This window comes from Grammomys surdaster, unplaced genomic scaffold, assembly GCF_004785775.1.
Source record: "Grammomys surdaster isolate TR1022 unplaced genomic scaffold, NIH_TR_1.0 125688, whole genome shotgun sequence".
Taxonomy (NCBI): Eukaryota; Metazoa; Chordata; class Mammalia; order Rodentia; family Muridae; genus Grammomys; species Grammomys surdaster.
This window is the reverse complement of record NW_021620524.1, coordinates 1,866,400-1,885,020: the sequence shown is the minus strand read 5'-3', so window position 1 is coordinate 1,885,020 and position 18,621 is coordinate 1,866,400. Positions and strand designations below refer to the sequence as shown.

Sequence of the window (18,621 nt, the reverse complement as noted above, 5' to 3'; positions counted from 1 at the left end):
ACACTGACATGTGTCCTTCCCACTGTCATGTGTGTTCACACACATATGACCTAGAGTGCCATACACAATGTTGTGTGTTCACACAGCCCCACATACACTAGCATGTGTCCTTCCCACTGTCATGTGTGCTCACGCATACACATACATGACCTAGAACCTCTGCTCCAGTCCTCAAGGTCTTTGATATCAAGAGAACAAAAGACCAGCGGCTTCTTTCTTTTCTTTTTTTTCTTTTTTTTTTCTTTTTTTCTTTTTTTTCCCCGAGACAGGGTTTCTCTGTGTAGCCCTGGCTGTTCTGGAACTCACTCTGTAGACCAGGCTGGCCTTGAACTCTCGAACTCAGAAATCCATCTGCCTCTGCCTCCCAAGTGCTGGGATTAAAGGCGTGTGCCACCACTCACTGCCCAGCTGGCAGCTTCTTTCTTACCTGGTAAGTTTACTTCTTACCTGGTAGTTTAACTGGATACACTTGCACACACAGAGCTTTGAGGCTGGCAGCAGTATCTGCCCCCTAGTGGGGACCTTCTTTGTGTTAGGTCTGGGAAGAAGAGTCTTCTGACCGCCCTATAAAGGCAGCTGACCATGCTGCTGCATAGACACAGAAGACAGGCCTTGATGCTGGCCTATAAATGTGGCCATCTCAGGACCTTCTGCAGCAAGGCCAGCCCACTGTCCAGTGGCTGGCAGGGGCAGGGCCGCCTTGCCTGTGCCCACGCCAGGCACAGCTGCACTGCCCATTCAGGTCTTTGACTTAATTCAAATAGACACAAGACCCTAAAAGTAGAACTCTGTGTCACGTCTATGCTCCCTCATCCGGTGAACACGTTTTTGAGGGGGAGGGAGGGGAAGACAAGGTTTCTCTCTGTAGCCCTGGCTGTTCTAGAACTCAATCTATGGACCAGACTGGCCTTGAACTCAGAGATCTGCCTCTCCTCTGCCTCGAGGGCTGGGATTAAAGGTGTGTGCCATCACCGTCCAGCTCCCTGTGTGCACCCTTTGTGCTCATGGGATTCAGCTGTGCCTGAGACAGGCCTTCATGTGCCCCAGAGACAAGCCAGTCTCTTCCCCGTAAAGGTAGATCCAAGTGGCAAACATTCTCCGACAGAGGCCACCCTTGCACATCTCCAGCTTCCTGGCCTGACCAGCCCTCCATGGCTCTGTCCTGTCTCCAATTTTAACCCCTCTCTCACCTGCCAGTCGGCTCTTTCCTTGCTGTTGTGTAGTTTTCCCCACACAGGAGCTACCTATCCTGGGGCTGGCTGTGTGAGCCCATCTATTTCTTTATTCTCTAGGCCCCTGGGGAAGCACTGCCAGAACAGGGCCTCCTTGGTCTGATCTCACCCTGGTGTTCTCTCAGTGATCTAGCACATAAGTATACACCCTTTAGCAAGTATCTCTTTTCGAGATGCAAGGCCTCACAGATTGAAGGACCCTTAATACTCAGGGAGACACCTGTGGACTGTGCCCCGCCCCAGGACCCCGTGCTGCTCCTAACACTGTCTTGTCCTGTGTCTTCCACTCTAGGGCAAGGAGTTACTAGCCCAGAAGCTGCCTCTTTGGCAGCAAGCTTGTGCCGACCCCAACAAGATCCCAGACCGTGCTGTCCAGCTGATGCAGCAGATGGCCAACAGCAATGGCTCCATCCTTCCAAGTGCCCTGTCAGCCTCCAAGTCCAACCTGGTCATCTCAGACCCCATTCCCGGGGCCAAGCCCTTGCCCGTGCCACCTGAGCTAGCACCATTTGTCGGGGTGAGTCCAGGGGCATTAGAAGCTTAGGAGGTGTTCCCTTTGCATGGGGTGGTAGCATGTTCTCCAAAGGGCAAGCCCAATGCGCTGAGCCCAGGCCCAAGCTGGCTCCCAGCGACGCCCTGCCCCTGCCTCTTCCTTCAGCGGATGTCTGCTCAGGAGAATGTACCTGTCATGAATGGCGTCGCAGGCCCGGACAGCGAGGACTACAACCCCTGGGCTGACCGAAAGGCTGCCCAGCCCAAATCCCTGTCTCCCCCGCAGTCTCAAAGCAAGCTGAGCGACTCGTACTCCAACACACTCCCTGTGCGCAAGAGCGTGACCCCGAAGAACAGCTATGCCACCAGTAAGGGCCTGAGGGTGCTAGGCTGAGAAGCCAAGGCTTGTGAGTGCGTGTGCGTGCACATGACTGTGCAAGTATGTTTGTAGGTATATATACGAACACGTGTTTCTGCATGGTACATGTGTGCATATGCCTGTGTGCATGTTTACAAATACCTGTTAATGGTATGTGCCTGGGTATGTAACGCATGTGTAAGCATGTAGTGTGTATCCATTCGGAGTGTGGCACAGTGGAATGAAGACCCTGTCTTCAGCAGACAGACAGGCCAGAGGGTGGAGGGGCTTCAGTCGATCATGGGCAGCTCCTGTGTTTGCTCCATGGCTGTTGTTGGTACCTGCATCCAGAGCCATCTGCCGCAGGCAGGCCTCTCACGTACACATCCATTGTCTTGGCAGCTGAGAACAAGACACTGCCTCGCTCAAGCTCCATGGCAGCTGGCCTAGAACGTAACGGCCGCATGCGAGTCAAGGCCATTTTCTCCCACGCGGCCGGTGACAATAGCACTCTGCTGAGCTTCAAGGAGGGTGACCTCATCACGCTGCTAGTGCCCGAGGCCCGTGACGGCTGGCACTATGGGGAGAGTGAGAAGACAAAGATGTGAGTATCAGGCCACAGAGCACGTCTGAGGCTGCCTGCCCGCTCCCGAAACCGTAAGGGAGTGGCGGCACGCAGATGCACTAGCAAAGTCACGGGGTCTCCTCATGGGAAACCTGAGCAGGAGAGACAGGGACGCATGATGGCACATACCTCCGCCTTCTTCCTACTAGCCCAATCTTTATAGCAGACGAGTCACTGGCCGTTACGTCTGTCTCTTGATGCTTGATCATTCTTTGCTGTTGTTTGGCACTGGCACGGTGTTCTAAGTGCATACTCACTGTGGCATACTTGGGTATTTCCTAGATGGGGGCCTGTGGTTTCCCTAGCAGAGCAGACTTGACCAGCCCTCCTCCCCCCCCCCAAACAGACACACCAAACTCTCTGTAGGTCTAAATAGCCTTCAGCAATATCACCAGGTCTCAGCTACCCAGCTGTGTCTAACTTAACACCTATTACAAGATATGGGGTGAACAGCCAGTCTTGGAGGCACCCCTCGCCCCACCCCCAAAAAACCAGTAGTTTTTGTCTGGGTGTATCTTCAGCACATGTGGCTAAGCAGCTATGGTCAAGATGAAGTGTAAACTGAGCTTTGCTGTGGCCCAGCAGCAGCCACATACTGAGCAGGGAACCTCAACTCCTTGGTCCCTGAAGGATAGGAGGCTGTATTTGCCTCTGTCCCAGTGGTCTCCTGGACTTGGAGCTATGACCACCGTGGTAGTGGGCTATGTGTCAGATGAGGTACAGGTTGTCAGACCAGGACTCCACCAGGCAGGGCAGCTGGACTGCCTCAGCCTTGGGACTAGGCCCCAGCCACATTGCTGGGCTCTCCACATAAGGATTAGGACAGTTTGGAGAGCTGGTGAAACTTGGAATGTGACAGGGGTCCTGTCATGCATCTGGGGGGGGGGTCTATGCAGTGAATCCTGGAGCCTTTCTTATCTAGGACCTTTCTTCTAGGCGGGGCTGGTTCCCCTTCTCCTACACTCGGGTCCTGGACAGCGACGGAAGTGACAGGTTGCACATGAGGTGAGCATACTGGCTAGGGCTGAGACCCCTGGGCACAAAACTGGGCAAAATGTCTAGTTCTTTCTCTGCCCCTCAGAGCCATCTCGTAGGCCCTGCTGCATGCTTGAGACTGTGTGAAAGGGTGTGGGAGATGGAGCCCAAGAACCCTGGGAATTCTGGGAAGAACACAGATAGAATGCGGGACAGTTGTTAGCCAGCCCATCATGATTGGGCTGTACCTCCACTGCCTGCTTCCTGGAGCAGGGTTGGAAGGGCCCTATCACAGGGCTTCAGCAGCCAGCATTGGGCAGTTTCCTCCTGGTGCGTCTATGTGCAGCTCAGGGACCTGGTGGGAGGTTAGACAGGAATACCTATAAGGTCACTGGCTGCTTACAGCAGCCCGGTGGGGTGAGTGAGGCATAGGGAAGGAGACTGAGTATCTCCAGAGGACACTGGCCTGTGTGCTAGACTGTCTGGCCAGCCACTGAACCTCTCAACCTCTCAGCCTGCAGCAAGGCAAGAGCAGCAGCACAGGCAACCTTCTGGACAAGGATGACCTGGCTATCCCTCCTCCTGACTACGGCACATCCTCCCGGGCATTCCCCACCCAGACAGCTGGGACTTTCAAGCAACGACCCTACAGTGTGGCAGTTCCTGCCTTCTCTCAGGTGAGTCCTGGGGCTAGGGTGGATCTGCATGGAAGGAGCATGGGTTTGGATGACAGGCTTGTGGCAGAGGCTCCGTGGGTTGAGATTTTTACCCCCGCACCTTACCAGACTGGGTCTGCTCACTACCTTTCTGCTAGGTGGGGGTTGGAGACTTGGACATAGCTGGCCTGTGGGTCATCCTGAAGACCAACTACTACCCAGGGCCAAGGAAATCAAAAACTCCTTTCCTAAGAGCAGCAGGATGCCTGGTCACATCCAGCTGGTAGCATGGCCTGCTGCTGCCCAGAGCCTTTTAGTCAGTGTGAGGCCATAGGTGGTTGATTAAGGCCTTAGGCCCTGAGGACAGTCCCTAGCAAACTCCTGTCAAGTTGCACTCAGTGTGTCCAACTTCAGTTGGGCTTTGAGTGCAGGACAGAGCTGTGGAGTGAAGAGTGGCTCCTGTAAACCTGGGACTCAAATGTGAAGAATGTTGATCTGCTCTACCCTTGGGGCAGAAGGGACAGCAGCTTGTCCTTGGCTCTAGTCCTAGGGCAGGGCCTCTGTGTACACATAGAGAAAGAGAACTCACCATTCCCAAGTCTTGGGCCACCTGAGGACCAGCATAGTGTCCCAACATCTGAGGGGTCTGTTGACTGTATGACCCAAGCATATGCACTCGTGTTGGAGGCAGGCAAGACCCTCCCTTTGGCTATACCCATCCTGACCTAGAGGGACGTTGCAGCTTTGGAAGAGCTGCCTCTGGGGAGCCTGAAGTCCAGGCAGTATGTGTGATCTGGGGGGCTTGAGTCTAGGGAGGTCTATATTGTCATGATCCTTGGCTGGAACCTTCTGAGTCAGAGCCACACTGGAGCTGGGTCTCAGAACCTGTGGTAGCAGTGGGTGTGGAGTCTTCCTGGTTATGGACCTTGAGCACAGGCCAGCCTTAGGGCCATGATTGGTTCAAGGAGGCATTTAAAGTGAAGTCGTAAAGTGGAATGCCCGTGTGTACAGAAAGCACACATGATCCAGTCTACCCTGGCCAGATGGGAGGTATCCTTGTTAATGTCACCACATCCATGTCACCATAGTCTCTTGAGAGGTCCCCAACTACTGTGACCAAAGAGAAGATAGAGAGTTGGTAGGGAAGGAGCCACTTTCTGGTGGAACCCAGCCTAGACCTCAGCAGGGGCAGAGCTGTTCTTATGAGAACTGTACTAGGGACACATTGACAGTAAGCGTGTGGTTCTTTGTCTCTGCTGCCCAACTTGATCCCTCTGCCTTTGTTCCCCAGGGTCTGGATGACTACGGGGCACGGTCTGTGAGCAGGTAAGAGGCTTTGGGCTTCGTTGGGACTGTGGGTGGGTGGTCACAGACTTGGTTAGGGTAACCTCTCCCTTGGGACCTGGCTTTTCTTACTCTGGGAACCTGAAACTTGACCCTAAGCCTGCCATCAGAGTCGGACCCTCCCACCCATCCTGGGCTCCTGCTCTGCTCTTTTCTAAGTAGACTGAGCCCCTCCTCCGTCCTGCTGGGTCTTGGTGTCTGGGCCTGCTCTGTTCATTCCAGCAGGCAGGGCAGGGTTGGGGAGGGTTGTCAGCCCACCTCTATGCCTTTTCTTCCTAGAACCAGGTAGGACATCACCAAGGGCTGCAGCTGCTGCCCACTGAGCACAGTCTTGTTCTGGGTTCATCTTCCTCCCAGGGGCCAGGTAGCCTGGCCAGGGCTCTGCCGGGTGGCGGGCGGGCCTGCTCCCCCAGGCCGGCGGTCGGCCTGCATCTGGGCAGCTGTCCTGTGCTTTGTTCCACAGTGGCAGTGGCACGCTGGTGTCCACAGTGTGAGGACGCTGACCACAGGCAGCTGCTCTGAAGAGCTCCCCCCAGTCTCCATCGGTTTCCCTCCTCAGCTCTCGTTGGTTTGTTCTTGGGTTGTTTTCTTTCCCACCCGCTCCTGCCTTTTGGTTGGTGATCCCAGACTCTGAAATCCCCCAGGGTCCATGGTGCTGCTCCCTGCGCCCCTGCGCTCATGCCCCCAGCAGGTGTCCCCAGCCATGAGCATTAACTGCCAGGTGGGGGCCTGCTGGCTGAGTGGCAAAGCAGCGTCCGCACCTGCCGTCCTAGCCCTGTGGAGTTCACGACGCACATCCCTTTTCTAAGGCTGGCCACAAGCCAGGGCTAGAGTTTGAAGAAAAAGAAAAAAAAATCTTTAAAAAAGAAAAAAAAAAAGAAAAAAAAGAAAAACAGGAAAAAGGACTATTTTTTTCCTAAAAACAAAAACAGATATGCATGGACTCTGGTGTACGTACTGTTATTCTGCATCTGACCCCCAGAGTGCTGGCGTCTTCTAGAACAGGACAGGACTTAGGGTCCTGGGGGGGTCAAGCCCAGGGACCTTGACCTGCTTCAGGCCCCTTCCAAGGGCTGCACCGAGAAAAGGGGCATAGGCACTTGGGAGCCTCCTGAGGAAGCTGGCCACTCCTGTGATGGAGGCTGCAGCCCCAGCCAGGCCCTGCCCACCCCACAAGCCAGGCACTAGGCTTCTTCCTCAGCAGATACTGCTGGGCAGGCACATGAAGAGCAGAGTGTGGCATCCCGACTCAGGGTGGCGTTACCTCATGTAGTGCCCTGGTGGGAGCTGGCGGCAAGAGCAGGTGCTGCCCGGCCACATGCGAACATTCCAAAGACCTCAAGACCAAGCCCACCCATCCATCCACACACACACACTTTTGGGGAATCATTCTATAACCAGCCTTTGAGAGAGTCATGGCTACCCGTTGCACCTGGGCTGCAGAGGGTACAGCCAGTCTGTCAGGGCCGGGGGGAGCGGCAGGCTCTGACCCAGCTCCTCCTAAGCACCCTCATCTTTTGTGTGTCTTGGTAACTTTAGAAACAGGCACACTGGACTCAGTGGCTACTGGTTTTGTCTCTTCACACACTGAATTCTGGGCAGCGGAGCCCAAGGCCCAGTGGGCTCAGCCCTACAGCTGGCAGAAGCCCTTGGGAAGCTGCGGACGAACCTCTGATGTGGTTAGCAAAAGCCAGCAAGCCTGCTGAGGACTAGGGCGTGGCTGGTCCAGTCTGACAGCAGCAGCAGCTCAGACACAGACAGACCCTGTTTTATATTTAAGGAAAACACAGCCAGAACCTGGACCTGTGTAAAGAACTTTCTGTGTTGTTCTAATTTTGCTAAAAGATTTCAAATCCAGGGGATTCCATGTGCAATGGATGAATGTAGACATAAAACAGCAAACTTGTAAGATGTAAAGTGCTAAAAAATATTTTTTCCTTTTTTTCCTTTCCTTTTTTTTTTTTTTAAATCTGAACTGTGCCCTGTACTGCGGTTAACTGTTGGAATAAAGGCTTTATTTATTGCACTGAGTTGGTTTGGCGCCTCCTTCCAGCTCTCTGGCATGTATTGGGGCTGTGTGAGCCATGCCTCAGGGCACCCCAACTTGCGGCCCATCCTCAGTCTCTTAGCAGGTGTGCAGTTCATTCCAGGTCATTGCCAAGGCCGGTCTAGACTTGCAGACAGTGCAAACCCAGCTGACTCTAACGCCATCCTGGCTGAGAAAGCAGGGCCTGGAAGAGCTTGGTGCAGACTCCAGCCAGAGTGAACCTTTTAGTCCCCCTTCCCTGCCCAGCAGAGAGTTGTGTGTTCAAGGAATGTAGGTCCCTTCCTAGTAGCCTGCACCTACTCCAGCAGGTGTCCATCCTGTCTGGCCTTCTGCTTCCCAGTGTCGATAGGCACTCGCCGGGTACTCTAGCTTTACCAATAAGCCTTGTGTTTCCTTACAGCGCGGATGTCGAAGTGGCCAGATTTTGAGCTGACCCTGACTAGAGTTAGTAAGTTGCCCTGGTCTTTTGCCCATCTGTCTGCATCTGTAATGGCTGTGGCTAGACCCTCTCCAGCCTGAGTCAGGACAACTTCCACAGGAGGGGTCTGGGCCTGGGCAGGGCTTGGGGGTCTGCTGAGGTGCCTTGCTCGGGCGTTGGGCCTTCCTTCCACCGGTTCCCTCCTCGGGCTTGTGGTTCACCTACCTTCCTTCCACCTGGAGGCTTGTGGTTCTAACTCTGCCCCATCGCTGCCTTTGCTGCGTAATACAGGGCTGGCCTAGATCTGTTCTCTCCTACCCTACAGGGTGGCTCGTCACAGTCAAAGAGTGACCTGGGGGAACAGCATCCCCCAGTCACGCAGCATGTGCCTGGGTATTCATGAGGGATGTTGTGGGGTTGGGCAAGAGTCCAGCTGAACCAAGCCTGGGTCAGGTGGACCTCAGCCATCAGATCTTGCCTCTTCTGGTTCCCTCTACCTCCCCACATGGCTAAAAGACACTGACCAGGCTGCTTTTCCCTTGGTGCTGCAGAAGTAGGCCGAGGTAGACCTCTTGGGTCAGGGAGGGAGGCACTACTGGGTATTGTCCACCACAGTGCAGGAGGCTTTTATTCCCTTCCCACACCATGAAGCAGGTGGCATGAGAATCCAGGACCTGTGTCCCTTAGCAAGAGTGGTCATTATCTCCCTGATAGTCACAATGAGGTATCCCAGCCCATGGTCAGCCAGAACTCTCCCTGCTGTCTTCCTGGGTTTCTGTAATGTGAGTTCTGGAGTGAAGTTCTGCTAAAGTTTGCAGAGAGAATGAAATGTCCTTGGCTGACTCTGAGCCGGCCACCTTCTCCTGCCTCTGTCTCCACATCCAAGATGTTCTCTCTAGGATGCCGACACCTCCTGCCCAAGCCTGGCAGACCCCCTACCTCACTGCCCACTGGGTCCCACTAAGCCAGTTAGGAGCCATGTCGAGAAAAGGCTCAGGGAGTCTAGCGTAGCCTCCTCTGGGGACCATGTCCCTTGTGTGTGCTGGGACTGAGACTTGGGTGTGGTGGGCAGAACAGGTTTGCTAGTTCAGCGAAGTGCTGCTGCAAGTCCCCGAGTAGTTTCTGGCCACAGACTGCCTAGCCTTCCAGCTCACCTAGTGGGGGTAAAGGGGGTGCCCTAAAGCTCCCTGTGGTTGCTGAGAGTGGCCACCACCTTTGGCTTGGTTCTGGGGGTACCCCTGCCCTGTGTAGGTCCTCCATGGGGATTCGTTCTTCGTGACATCCATCCTCTCATTCTACGGCTGATGAGGGAGACAGTGAACCATGAGATGTGGAGGACAGGCTGGACTGCTGCAGGGAGTCCAGGCTCTCTAGGTTTCTGGTCACAGCATTGTTCATAGATGGCTTCAGGGACAGGGAGGGAACTGATGCAGGCTCCACTACCCAGCCTGTATTCCACCATGCTGCTCAACCCATCCAGCATTCCTGGCATGGATGACACTGGTCATTCCCAGATGCCTGGTTCTCCTTCCCTGGTTGCTGCAGCTCCAGCTCCTTCTCCAGTTGGTTGCTGAGTCCTCCCATTCCTGGAGATAGGCTGTGTTTGGGACACCGTGAGCTGGCCATGTCCTCTTCAGGTTAATTTCACTAGTCTGGTTGGGTGTCTATGGAAGGAAACTTGTCCCCAGATTCTGCTAACAGGAACATGTACAGAGCAAAACTTTGCAGTGGCTTTGGTATCTGTAGACGGTTCTTTGTGCTCCAAAGGGTCCCATGGCTTTGTGATGAGGAGAGAAGAAAATGTTTCAGAGCCTCTTGGGTAGGGCACTCTGGGTCTGAACTTTCATTCTGGTCCTAGCTGGTAATAGATTCTGTGAGTAACAGTGCGAGCCAAGGCTGGCAGGAGTGAGGCGTGTTCTGCAGATCTCTCAGCCGCTCTGCCCTGTTACCTGGAGCGACCTGCTCATTGCTCTGCTGTTTCCCATTCCTTCAACAGGACGACCTGTCCTTAGATTCTGAGTCTCCCCAGAGCTGTTGCCCTTGCCAACTTTGGGAACCCTTCTGTAGAATCTGGAGTGGGCCAAGGGAAGCCTGGCCATGCCAGAGGCTGCAGCTAGCACCCTCACTGCAATGGCCAGGGTCTGTAGCTCAACTCACAAGGCAGTCAGCCCCTCTGCAGCCGTCAGCACAAAGCAGAGAGAGGTGTAGCCTGGCCTGGGGCGGAGCTCAAGCTGCAGGCGTAGCAGATGGTGGCCTTTAATCTCTGGCTCTCAATGGAGGTGAACAGCAATGGAGCCAGAGACACCACCAGGGAGGAGACAGGGACCCTTGCCACTCCCTATGCTTTACCTTTAAAACAACTCAGTCCAAGTGTTTCAGATTTTTAGAAAATGTAGGGTTAGGCTCTACATATGTAGGTCTTCTTGGGGAGCCTGAATGGAGAGCCTGCTAGCCCACCCTGGGCCTACCACCAGCCTCCGGGCTTCTGAGAACCCACCAGAGCCAGAGGTGACCCCGTTGCAGGTAATGGCTGTACAGCCAAGCACGCTTCCCTAGAAGTGCAGTCCTGTGCCTTGCAAGCCCCATGTCCACACGCCATCTGTGCTGTCACTGTGGAGCTGCCTGGCCCTTCCCACCTGCTGCCTTGTGCTGTTCCCACTGGAGTGGGTCCTCCCAAGCCTGACAGGGACAGCAGAACAGGCCACTGGCAGGGATGGGCTGCGGCAGCCCGTCTGTGCCCATCCGTTCATTTCCACGTCTTGTCTGGAGTCGTGTTTGTGTATCAGCTGTGGCCCGAGGGGCACTTGGGTGGCTTGGCCACCTCTCATGGAGGAGGCTAGTGCCTCAGCAAAGGACATGGCCATCTGGCCGAGGCTTCAGCCCTGCTATCTGTCCCCAGCCTGTGAAGTCAGGGCACATGCGCCTCACGTCTGTCATGTCTGCGTGTCCACAGCGTGCCTCCTGCGGCGCCCTGCATGCCTGGGCTGGTTTGTGTGACCTAGGCCATGTGCTCTTCACAGGAGCAGAGCCAGTCCTTGGACTCAGCCTGGGGAGGGGGATGGGAGCTTACTCAACCACAGTGAACCTTCCTTAAGAATGGGGCCATCCGCCCCAGATTGGGAAGGGGGCAGCTAGTTCTCACCATCGTGCCCACTCTGCTGCCTTGCCTGGAGCATGTAAGGTGACAATGGGTAGCTGTGCTGGGGACAAACAGGTCTTGAGACAACATCCAGCTCCCACCCCGGTTTCAAAGTGGGCCATTGGGCTCTAGCAGTGGGGGTCCCAGGAGCAAGTTCCGATGGCACAGCTTAACTGGGACACCGGCCCAGACTGAAACTGCTCTTGTTTTCCCCAGGAATCCCTTTGCCAACATCCATCTGAAACCAACAGTGACCAATGACAGATCAGCCCCTCTGCTCAGCTGATGGGTTCCTCTGCACTGCCACCTTGTCCACATCCGCCAGCGGACGGTGACCACGGCATGTTCCTATCCGGAGAAGACCGCCTCACCCCACTCATCTCCTCACATCGGCCCAGCCTGGGCTGGATCCCAGGTGTTCCTGGCTGCCTCAGGAGGTCGATGCCCCAACAGAGGGGCCAGCACTCAGGCAACAGGGATCTCTGATCCTAACTGTGGGACATTGAGAGCCTCTGGGCACAGAGGAGGACGTTCTGTCAGCTTGTAGGGAAGGGAGCCTATTCCCGTGATGATTTTTTTAAACTTTTTTAGCTCACACATGTCTAGTCAATAAACATGTGCTCACCCGTGTGCAGTGTGTGATCTGTTAGCCTGGAGTTATGACCAGGAACAGAGTAGGGGCGTGACTGTACCCTCACAAGAGTGATTTATCAGGAGCGCAGCTGTGCTGCTGGGGATAGGAGCCGGCCCCAGCCCGGCTCTCCAGCTGCGTCACCGCCTCAGCTAAAATGTAGGCTCTCTATAAAACCCACCAGGTCTGTGTTCTGATGCAGCAGTGGGAGGAGCTCGGCTGACGGCAGAAGTTGTAGGATGCAGGTTGGACCCAGGCAGATTTCATCAATTTCCCCAAGAGATCCTCTAGAGGCACCCACCCATTATGTAGGCACACAGACTAGCCCACGACAGGACGGGGTAGGGAGCAAAGGAGTCCCGTTGACAGTCTCCTGCCTCCCACTCCACAGTCGCCAGGCTCAGGACAGGCTAGAAGCTAGGCCACTTGGTGCTCTGAAAGGTCCCCCTTTCATCTGACCTAAGAGAGCCCCCTTGAGGGACAGGAGAGGGTTGGAGGAACCTCACCTTGCATGTGTGGGCAAAAGGGCAGAGGTGACAGCCAAATTCCCCATCTACCATCCCCCAGGGTGTTAGCCACAGACCCCCAAAGAAAACACGGAGCACACAGGCTGTTTTTTTTCTTAGCTTGGTTTCTCTTAAAAAACAAGGAACAAGAAAACCATTGCACCAGCGTCCGTCCTAAGCCTCAAACTAAAAACAGAAACAAAACAGAAAACATTGCCCCCACCCCCAAAGCAACAATACACTTTACATGTCTTTGGCAACAATAACTTAGAATCGCCCCATTTTCATTCACTCCAGCAAGTTACAAAAATATTCCCTGTACTGCCTACCCCAGCCCTGTTCTCTCCCAGCCCTGCCTGCAGGCAGGAGCCCCACAGTAGCTTTAGGGTACCCCCTACTCCCCTCTTGCCAACAGGGTGTGGGGCAGGCACTGCCCTGCAACGGAGAGCTGCCCACACTACCCTGCAGAGGGAATCTCTGGGGCAGTCCAGCTGCAGCCTGGAAGCCCCTGCTTCTGGACAGGACCTAGGCCAGAACAATCCAGACAGACCCCTATGGGGAAGGGCTTGCACAGAGGCAGTGAAGGGGAACTAGCCACAGACTCTGAGATAAGGGCTTGGAGCCCAGAGGTCCAACCTCGCTGCTCCAAGCAAACCTAGACCTAGGTAAGAAGAGGGGGGACCCAAAAGGGACCTGCAGGCTTAAAGTCATCTTGAAACCTGGCCAAGTGTCCTTTGAACACATGGCAGGACCTAGCCAACAAGGGCGTACAGGCTCTTGGACTGCCTGGTCCTGGGCTGAGGCCAGTTCACCACCAACAGCCATATAGGAAGAGTGGCTGAAGGGTGGCAGGTCTTCCCAGGAGTGGAGAGTTCCCTAAGAGTCAGGGGCCCCTTCTCGAGTGTGTATATATATATATGCTTACAGACACCCACAGGCCCTCAGGCTCCAGGCATCTCCAGGGGCTAGCAGCAAACCCCAGCGTCCACTCAGGACACTTTCTGCCATCAGGGCAGCACAGAGAAGGTACACAGCCCAATACGACTAGGGCTAGATACAGGCCTCTCGTCCACCTTCTTCTCCTGGATGCTGTAGGGTGCCGGTGGTCCCCATTCATTCCCAGTCGCCATCCTTGTTGCTGCCTGGGCAGGATGGCAGGGGCTCCAGTGATGCCAGCCTCCGAAGGGTGGAACTACCTGGGTCTCAAGCCTCTGTGTATCGGCCCCCAGCACCTGCTGCTGGGCCTGGTAAAAGGGGGTGACTTGTGAGCATGTGGGGAGATACCAGACAAAGGTTCTCACACACCAAAACTCACCCACCCCTACAACTAACTGCCTGGCCCAGTGACAGGCCTGTTCGTGTCTAGATGAAGGATGGGCCCACTTATCTCTCCCCCGACCCATGCAACCCAGATCCCAAGCTAATAGTGTTAGCTCCCTGGTCTGTACACATGGAAACTGAGGCCCAAACAAAGAGGGTATGGTCAGAGTCATGCAATCATCTCTCCCTGCCAGGGAAGAGGGTGCTGGGTTCTCTCAAGGCTCAGTTGCCTCACAGCCAGGGCAACTGGGGAAGAGGTATCCAGAGAGGAGAAACAGGCAGAAAGGACTGGTCAAAACTGTGAGTGGGCTATGGGAGGGGAACTTGGCAGAGAGGAGCCTACCCTGGTTGAGGCAGTTGAAGGGGGCACATGACTTGACAGGATGGACTATATGGTACCACCACCTGGGTAAAGTCCCAACAGAGACTCCTAGCAAGAACCTCAGATCAGACAGAGATATAAGCCATAGATGGTGACAGGAGTAGAGACCACCATGCTGGGAATGTTCTAGTAAGTCGCAGGCGGCTACGGTCAGACTGAGAAGAACAGAACAGGTGCCCAGCATCCTGCTGTGAAGCGCAGAGTAGGCAGGGTGGGCAGGTCCTGGGCCCAGGAGGCATAGGACAGGTACACCAGAACACAGTGTCTGCCCAGAGGCCAGGGGCCAGACACTGTTAACAGGGCCATGTCCAGCAGACCAGAGGCCACCAAATCTCCCCTGCCGACACCCCTCACAGATCCCCATTCATGGTGTCCCTCTGCTCCACCTCAGCCCCCACCACACTCATACCTCCCACGGACTGGGCATCTGAGTCGGATACGTGGGTGATGGAAAAGCGGGAGGCAGGTGTGGGCGACACGGTGAAGCGTGAGAAGGGTGCAGCTGGCGTGGGAGGCGCCGTCAGGGCAGGGTCAGCAGGATCCGGTGCAGTCACCAAAGCAGCCTTGCAGGGCACCAGCGGGAAATCACCATCCCATTCGAACCTACTGCCTGCAAGTCAGACCAGAGAGTCACTTCTGTTATGATACTCTCCCCACCAGCCCCACTTAAGGTGATACTACATTTTGAATCCAGACCTCCCATGACGGTGATGTCACGCTCTGGCCCCCAAAACCTGGCTCACCCGGTTCAGGAGCAGAGCTGTCTGGCGAGTGGCCAGCCCGCAGTAGTAGGCCAGTGGCACTGGGTGAGCCGGGGCTACCCTCCAGGGACGTGGGGAGTGATTCTTTCGTGCTGGGGAAGGGCTCCCCAGTCTCTCGAGTGGGGCTTTCCTGGAGGGGCAGAGCACAGTGTGACCCAGGCTGTCCAACCTCTCCCTGCCCCGAGTATACCCAAAGCAGCAGCTCACCTGGTCAAAGAGGTAGACCGTGACATCATCAAAGAAGGACACAGCCTTCTTCTTGCGCTCCAGGTCATCACAGAAGGCCTCCGACAGCAGGCTGGGCATCTTCAGCAGGCTGCGTAGATTTCGGGCACTCTGACTCTCAGCCACTACAACAGGCACTGCTGGCGGCTCCTCCTCACTGTCCTCACTGGGCTCCTGGACACTGTAGCACCGGAGCTCCTCGTCAGACTCCTCGCTGTCTTCAGTGTCCTCTTCTTCCTCTGGCCGGCCCTCCAAAGCCCCAGGGTGGCCAGGCAGGGCCAGGCAGAGGGGGGATCTGGGTGTGCTAGGATTCCCTGTCTGCCCCTGCTGAGTTGGTCCTGACAGCTGTCCTGGGGGACCCTGGGGCTCCGTGCCATTGCCTTCTGAGCTCAGTGGAACTGAGGTCAGCAGGAAACATTTGGAATGACTTGGGCCAGGCACAGGCTGCACTTCAACTGGGCCTTGAGCCCCGAGAGGCTCTGGCCTGGAGCCTGGCAAGGGCTCCTCTGACTGCTGTGGAGTGGGCAGCACCTCGCTGGACACCTCAGGCCTGGGAAAAGCCTGCACAGACTGATGCTCTGGGCTAGGTGGGCTCCTCAGGTCTCCCTCCTTTTGGGAGTCCTGGAGCCCACTGCTCTTCTCAGGGCCAAAGGTGGGTTCGGATTCACCATCCAGGTCTGAAAAGTAGGCAGAGTCTCGGTAGGGGTTCTTCTTGCTGAAGCCACCGACAGAAACGGAGAGCAGGGTATCGGGCCCTGGGCTCTCACCCTCTGAGGCTGGCTCCCCAAAGGCCTCAGGCTCAGTCGACTCATGGGCCTCCTTGAGCACAAACTCAGGAGACTCATAATTCTCTGTATCATAGCCACTGTCCATGGCACGGGGCTGCCCGCCAGGGGGACCAGCAGCTGATGGACTTAAGACTTCACAGCCGCCATCGCTGGCTGAGGACGGGATGTCCAGAGAGTCCAGGGAGTCAGGGGTCCCCACCTGCTTCTGCAGACAGCGCAAGGCTGGGACTATGCCTGACTTCTCCGTGTGTGGGCCGTCGCTGGACAGGTCAGTGAAGACTCTTGATGCTTCGGTTGTGTCTTCATCTTCCCTGCTGGGTGACTCTTGCCCCAGAGAACTGCTGCTGCTCTCCAGGGTGGGGGCTGGCTCAGGGACAATCACCCAACTGCCAGCAGCGGGTGTAGGAGAGGCAGGTAGGATGTCAGGAGCGCTTGCCTCCTCCAAGGGAAGCGAGGCTCCTTCATGGGATGGGGAGGGGACAGAAGGAAGGGGTAGCTGGGGTTCAGCAGAGCCCTCAGCCTCCTGGGCAAGTTTGGGTTCCACAATGGGGTTCTCAGCCCCACCCACAGCTGCCTCTGTCCAGGGGGGTGTGACGAGGCAGACAGCAGGTGCCAGGCGTTTGGCAGGACACAGAGGGAGCAGGCTGAAGCAACGGCTTGGCTCCTGGCCAGGGGAGGCTGCTACTAGCCCAGGTAGAAAATCTCTGGGATCCTCCTGGGACAGGGGCCGGCTCAGCTCAGGGGAGGCCCGAGGGGTCTGGTCTAAGCTGGAGCAGTCGTCCCTGTAGCTGTCTGTGAAGCTGCTCACGTAACCAGGATCCCAGGATTCCGGGTCTCGACTGCCACTGTTGTTGTTGGCTGACATGTTAGAGCTCCAGTGTCCACACTGTGCAGCCTTCCCTGCCATTCCCTCCTCTGGCTCCTCATCGCTGGGGGACGGCTGGGCCTCAGGACTCCCAGAGGGAGATGCACCCAGTGGGTCATCAAAGAAGGGTGGGCAGAAGGTAGCCACACCCCAGTCAATGTCTTCAGCTGGTAACATCGGGGTCCCAGGAGAGGGTGAGCGTGAGGGGCAAGGTGGCTCTTGCCTCCTGCGTATATGGTGGTCACAGGGGTCCCACAGGCCCCCAGTGGGGGGTGCGTGTCCCAGCAGCGGCTCCATGACAAGGGATGCAGTGGTGCTCTCCTCAGAGTTATTGTCCTGGTCAGTCACAGCTTGGGGGCTAGGAGCACAGCCGGCACAGTCTGGATCATGGCCAGCAGCAGGCACTGCCCCCTCCAGGCGGATGAAGTACTCACTACCCACTGAGGGACTGTGGGCACTGAGGACAGGCACCACACCCGGCGGCGAGCTGTCAGGCGCACACAATTCCTGCAGGCGTGCTGCCACTGCCGAGCCTGGGCTGGATGCAGCCCCTGGGGGAGGGTACGCCTCAGCCCCACAGCCAGCCTCCCACTGGTATTCAAAGTTGAGGCCATGGCTCGTCTCAGTGACTGTCAACACATCATCGCTGTCCACGTGGAAGCCATCACTGGTGAACTGCTCCAGCAGTGGAAAAGACGAAGCAGCCGTGAGCTCAGCAGCAGCAGCAGTAGCTGCTGGGGCTGTGGAACCCAGGCCCGCGCTGCCCCCGGGCCGCAGAGAGCGCCAGCGCCGCTCGAACTCCTCCTCCAATTCTGTGGTGCCCTTAGCACACAAGTAGGACAGCAGCAGGTGAACCTCTTCAGCTGTGGGCCTCTGCTCTGGCTGCAGCCAGCAGAACTGCATCACCTCGTACCTGCCGGGAGGCCCTCATGGGTGGCCCTGGCCACATCCAGAGGCACGCTGGCCAGGAGTATAACCTGCCCTCCCGGGACTGTTCATTTCCCCATGCTCAGGGTGCCCTGGGGACTCTGTGGGGTGGTGGGGGAGTCAAGGCAATCTCCCAAGGCAGACCCAGAAGCCTGGGAAGGGGTCTAGGGTAGGGTAGTTCCTTGGGATTCCCCCATGCCTGTTCATGCTGCAGAAACCCAGAAGCCCTGTCGAGGTGAACTATCCAGCCCCAGGCTGTAGAGTTCAGCCACCTGTGCCCCCCTAGCCTGCCTGTCCAGGGCGGTGGGGTCCTCACCATCGATCAGATAGAGCCAGCTGCAGCTGGGGCTTGGGCAACTTAAGCTGCTGCTCTCGGACGGCGTAAGCCAGCACCTGCCGGTCCGAGTGCTGTGGGTAGGGCTGAGTACCCAACTCGAAAAGTTCCCAGATGGTCACACCCAGGGACCTGCAGGGGCAACCACAGTGACATACGGCTGAGCGTAACTGCACGGAACCCCTGAATACCTGTTGTCATGCCAGCCTTTCCGGGACTGGAGCTCATTACGCCACAGCCATCCCTCTCTGGTGGCACAAATGCAAGTCAAAGTCCTATATCCCGTAAGGACGCGTGACCTACAACAGCAACTCAGGGTGGTTTTAACTAAAATATGGCCCCGGTATTGGTGGGTGTCAGTTGGTCCTGTCCTCAAGGCCCCACACCCGTGACTGTCAAGGCAGTCCCCCCACCAGTACAGGAATCTTAGGAACCGACCATCAACTAAGTAGCCCGTGAGTGTCTCTTATGGCCACAGGGTGGCAGGCAAGAGCATACTTTCCCTGGCTGCCAGGCCTCACCCTAGCAAGACAAGGAAGTCTGTTAGGGCAGGAAGCAGAGCTGAAAGCCAGCATCCCCACTAGAGTAGCTGATAC

General features: G+C 56.2%; 2 protein-coding genes across 9 annotated transcripts in view; one reads left to right on the top strand and one right to left on the bottom strand.

Annotated features, from left to right (window-relative positions):
• Window positions 1-11,916, top strand: part of Baiap2 (BAI1 associated protein 2) — a 65,523-nt gene extending 53,607 nt beyond the window's left edge. For 2 of the 6 annotated variants that reach the window (XM_028787859.1, XM_028787864.1), the window contains 7 exons: window positions 1,525-1,749; window positions 1,891-2,092; window positions 2,485-2,686; window positions 3,644-3,712; window positions 4,197-4,359; window positions 5,630-5,664; window positions 11,503-11,916. In XM_028787859.1, coding sequence (XP_028643692.1) covers window positions 1,525-1,749; window positions 1,891-2,092; window positions 2,485-2,686; window positions 3,644-3,712; window positions 4,197-4,359; window positions 5,630-5,664; window positions 11,503-11,572 — 966 coding nt within the window. In that variant the 3' untranslated portion in view covers window positions 11,573-11,916. Of the gene's footprint in view, window positions 1-1,524; window positions 1,750-1,890; window positions 2,093-2,484; window positions 2,687-3,643; window positions 3,713-4,196; window positions 4,360-5,629; window positions 5,665-6,145; window positions 7,709-8,129; window positions 8,178-11,502 lie in introns of those variants that run through there. The other 4 variants (XM_028787861.1, XM_028787862.1, XM_028787860.1 and 1 more) reach the window with 4 other exon arrangements.
• Window positions 11,917-12,528: 612 nt separating this feature from the next.
• The window catches only part of Aatk (apoptosis associated tyrosine kinase), a 37,120-nt gene continuing 31,027 nt past the window's right edge, over window positions 12,529-18,621 (bottom strand). For all 3 annotated transcript variants that reach the window (XM_028787849.1, XM_028787848.1, XM_028787850.1), the window contains exons 10-14: window positions 18,008-18,157; window positions 15,094-17,677; window positions 14,869-15,016; window positions 14,535-14,735; window positions 12,529-13,667 (exon numbers count right to left, since the gene is read on the bottom strand). In XM_028787849.1, the coding sequence (XP_028643682.1) occupies window positions 13,627-13,667; window positions 14,535-14,735; window positions 14,869-15,016; window positions 15,094-17,677; window positions 18,008-18,157 (3,124 nt within the window). In that variant the 3' untranslated portion in view covers window positions 12,529-13,626. The remainder of the gene's footprint in view (window positions 13,668-14,534; window positions 14,736-14,868; window positions 15,017-15,093; window positions 17,678-18,007; window positions 18,158-18,621) is intronic.